The following is a 3532-nucleotide window of genomic DNA, read 5'->3' as shown; positions in this document are numbered from 1 at the left end:
TTTTTTTTTTTTTTTTTTCCGGTTATTATGTAATCTTACCAGTGGTTGGTCCTCCATTCCCCTTATTTTGTGTATCTCGGCATTTAAAAACATATGAAATTATGTTCAATTATGTATTTTCAGCTTTATAACTTTAATGTTGGTTCATAAAAATATAAAAGTTTCGAAGACTCTTTGTTTTTATGATCAGCTTCATCATGTTAATTTATGATCCAGACTTAACATAGAAGTTCACATAGTAAGAGCCATTAGGTAGGTAGTATCCTCATCTCTATCAGTGTACACCAAGTATTATATCTGGATGGTGGATCTATAAATCCATCCAGAATATTAGATGTTCATACCACATAGCCTACAATGTGTTCTATGCATTGTAAGTTGTACTTATATCTGAGTATCATCCACGGATTTATTTCGACAGTGTGAAAACTAGTGAACTGAAATTAAAACAAGATTCACATTGTTATCAGATATTAATCTGGATTGTTCTAAACCAATCGCCAGACTGATATCTTGATGGTGATCTACTAATCCGTCCAGAAGTATTATATATGGATAACTGATCTATAAATCCATCCAGAATATTAGCTGTTCATACCACATCGCCTACAATGTGTTCTATGCATTGTAAATTGTATTTATATCTGAGTATCATCCACAGATTTATTTCCACAGTGTCAAAACTAGTAAACTGTAATTAAAACAAGATGCACATTATATCTGGATGGTCCTCTTTTCTATCAGTGTACACCAAGTATTATATCTTGATGGTCTTCATTTATTCATCCAGGCGTTTTCATGCATTAGATCCATCCAGAATATTAGCTGTTCATACCACATAGCCTACTATGCATAGTATCATCCAGAGGAATATTTCCACAATGTCAAAACTAGTGAACTGAAATTAAAACAAGATGCACATTGTTATCAGCTCAACTTAATCACATCTAAATGCTGGATGGTCTTCATATCTGTACAGACAACATAAGTTATATTGCTTAACACTAACACCCCTGGAAGGTACTCACAAGCATCGCTTTTGATTGAAAAAAAACAACAATATTTCACATATTTAGTTTGATTACAAAAGATTCACATATTAGTACAGGATCCGTACAATTCCAACTAGAAAATTACAACACTCATACGGAAGTACACATTACTCTGAAATCTGGAGCTCTCCCGATTTCACAATGATGTCTACGCCAAAATAATTGTACCTTCTACAACAAACTTCTCATACACACGGCTATATACCATTAATAATCCAAAAAGACAATACTTTCCTCAACCAAGTGGGTTTGAACATGTAACCCGGTTGTGCCCAAACCCGCCACACCGTCCACATTTATTTGGTTGCTTCGACTTGTTATTACCCTACAATTACTCAGGTTAGACATGTTCATATCTTCCCAATTAGTTGTTACATAGAGTACGCATATGTGGCGTACCTCATACTCCCCTGCAGAATGTATACGCAGCTTAGGTGGCCTACCAGCAGGTCTTTTCGATTTTGGTGGGATCAAACACAAAGCCCTTATTTCGTCAGGGACCATCACTTCACTTCTGCTGGATCTTGCACAGGTAGTATAGCTGCGTCCACTGTTGGAGACCATATTGATATCTTGTGCATCTCTCCCACAAGAGTCCTGTACTCCAAACCCCTATCATGAGCTGCAGCCATAGCGTGAGTGCAGGGTAGTTTTATTTTTTGAAATTCCAAACAGGTGCAGGTTTTGTCTTTCAATGATACAACGAACTGACCCCCTTCCTTTGTAATCACCTCAAATTCCCACATTCCTACAGCCAACACGGTCATACCTTATCCTCCTTTGAAACGCTTTAATAGCTCCCTTTCAACTGCTATTGGAATATCACCAACCGCTCTTGCTATTTTTTTCCTCCTCGCCTCAAACCACCTAGCTAGCATTTTCCTTATAAACTCTAGCAAAGCAAGCACAGGGCTACCCCTTGCAGGAATTAAAGCAGCACTTGATTTTGAATAGTATCATCCAGAGGTTGATGGTCCGTACAGCAGCACTTGATTTTGAAGGTTGAAGTAGCCCTGAAACCTCACCACCCACAACATTCTCAACAACCGAACCACTAATCTGTCCACCCATTTCTCTGAAACAAACAAATAGATTTATGGTTTTATCTGCCAGACTAAGCGATTTGAAACACCTAAACTCTCTGTCGTCCCTGATTACTATTGGTGCAGTAGCAAAACCATTCAGCTGAGCTAGTCTGTCTTCAAACATATAGCTTAAGCCTACACCACATGATGAGCTAACACCTCCGTACATCTCACGAATCCTTTCAACGAGATCCTTCAAACATCTTAACGACGACAATCTTGCACACCGTCCCCGTAAGTTGGTGTCCATCTTGAATTCCCATCCACGTTTGTTGTGCAGTATCCACTTTCCAGGTTGAACGATAACAGTATCATCAACTACAATCACCAACAATTGAAAGGAGAGTACACTATTTCGTGTAAGTGCGTAATACCACAAACGCAACAAATGAAACATATAATCTCCTTAATCAATTTCACTTACCTTCCATTCTTGATTAATCTTGATTACTCTCCTCTCCGTCTGCCAACTTTTCCGTCTGTAACCTATGCTTTTTCTTGTCCCCTCTTTCATCCCTATAAAGTTTTCCATCATTAATTTGGAAACTGTAGCATTATTTTCAAAAAATCACCCTCGATTCCACCAAAATTTCCCCCCAAAACCACCAACTTCAAATTCGTCTTCCATCTCCTCGATTTCTAACAAGTCAAACTCTCTGTTCATCTGTTCACGCAGCTTCCGGCGATGCAACATTTCACATTTTCGCTATGGGCCTCTATATTTTCATGGGCCTTCCTTGTTTCAAGCCCATATTAACGCTCGCTTCTACAATTTTCATTACTCGAGACATTTCCCTCATACACTCTAATAGAAACCCCTAAACGTAATTTCCACCTACCCCTCTCTCCACTACAAACGCACTCACACCATCTGTGTGTCTCTCACGGTCTCACCAACACCCTCACACACGCTCTCTCTCCCTCTCTCTCTCTCTCACTCTCTCACCACCCATTTTTCTTATTTTAAATGAGTTTTCGTCTCAGAACTACCTAAAACATTTCTGACAATCTCAAAAATCCCTCTCTTTTTTTGTCTATTTTTTTATTTTTTTTTTAAATCAAGAAATCAGTGTTTTACATTATTGTCCAAAGAAAACTAAGATAATTACAAAGAATACCTGGGTCTAACCAAAAGAAATCGGATCTAATACCCGAAAAACTAAATCGGTATCTTTTAAAAAAAAACTGTAAAATTTATGTTTAAAACCGCTCTCTCTCGGAGTAAACATCTCAAAACTCCCTCTTAGAGTAAAACAAATCTCTTATCTCCCTCTCTATTCTTCATACCCTCACATTTTCTAATAAGAGGTGGTGAGACGATTTTAGCCTTACAATTTAATTGATTTAGATTAAATTTTTTTGAAAAAAAAACGAACCCATCTCTCTTTCGACCCG

General features: G+C 37.8%; 1 protein-coding gene across 2 annotated transcripts; it reads right to left on the bottom strand.

The window, feature by feature from the left end:
* LOC104724650 lies at positions 1044–2784 on the bottom strand. 2 transcript variants are annotated; one of them, XR_757733.2, is made up of 3 exons: positions 2562–2784; positions 1452–2455; positions 1044–1377 (listed from the first exon to the last, which is right to left on the bottom strand). XR_757733.2 is itself a non-coding variant. In XM_010443190.1 (2 exons), exons 1-2 carry the CDS (start codon positions 2566–2568, stop codon positions 1965–1967), a joined length of 498 nt encoding a protein of 165 aa, XP_010441492.1. In that variant the 5' UTR covers positions 2569–2784; the 3' UTR covers positions 1398–1964. The 2 variants fall into 2 exon arrangements, 1 of the variants encoding a protein (XP_010441492.1); XM_010443190.1 differs by lacking the exon at positions 1044–1377 and having other exon boundaries at positions 1398–2455.

Source organism: Camelina sativa, chromosome 11 (genome assembly GCF_000633955.1).
Source record: "Camelina sativa cultivar DH55 chromosome 11, Cs, whole genome shotgun sequence".
NCBI lineage: Eukaryota > Viridiplantae > Streptophyta > Magnoliopsida > Brassicales > Brassicaceae > Camelina > Camelina sativa.
Note: the sequence above shows the minus strand (reverse complement) of the source record. Positions and strands in the feature narration are given on the sequence as shown.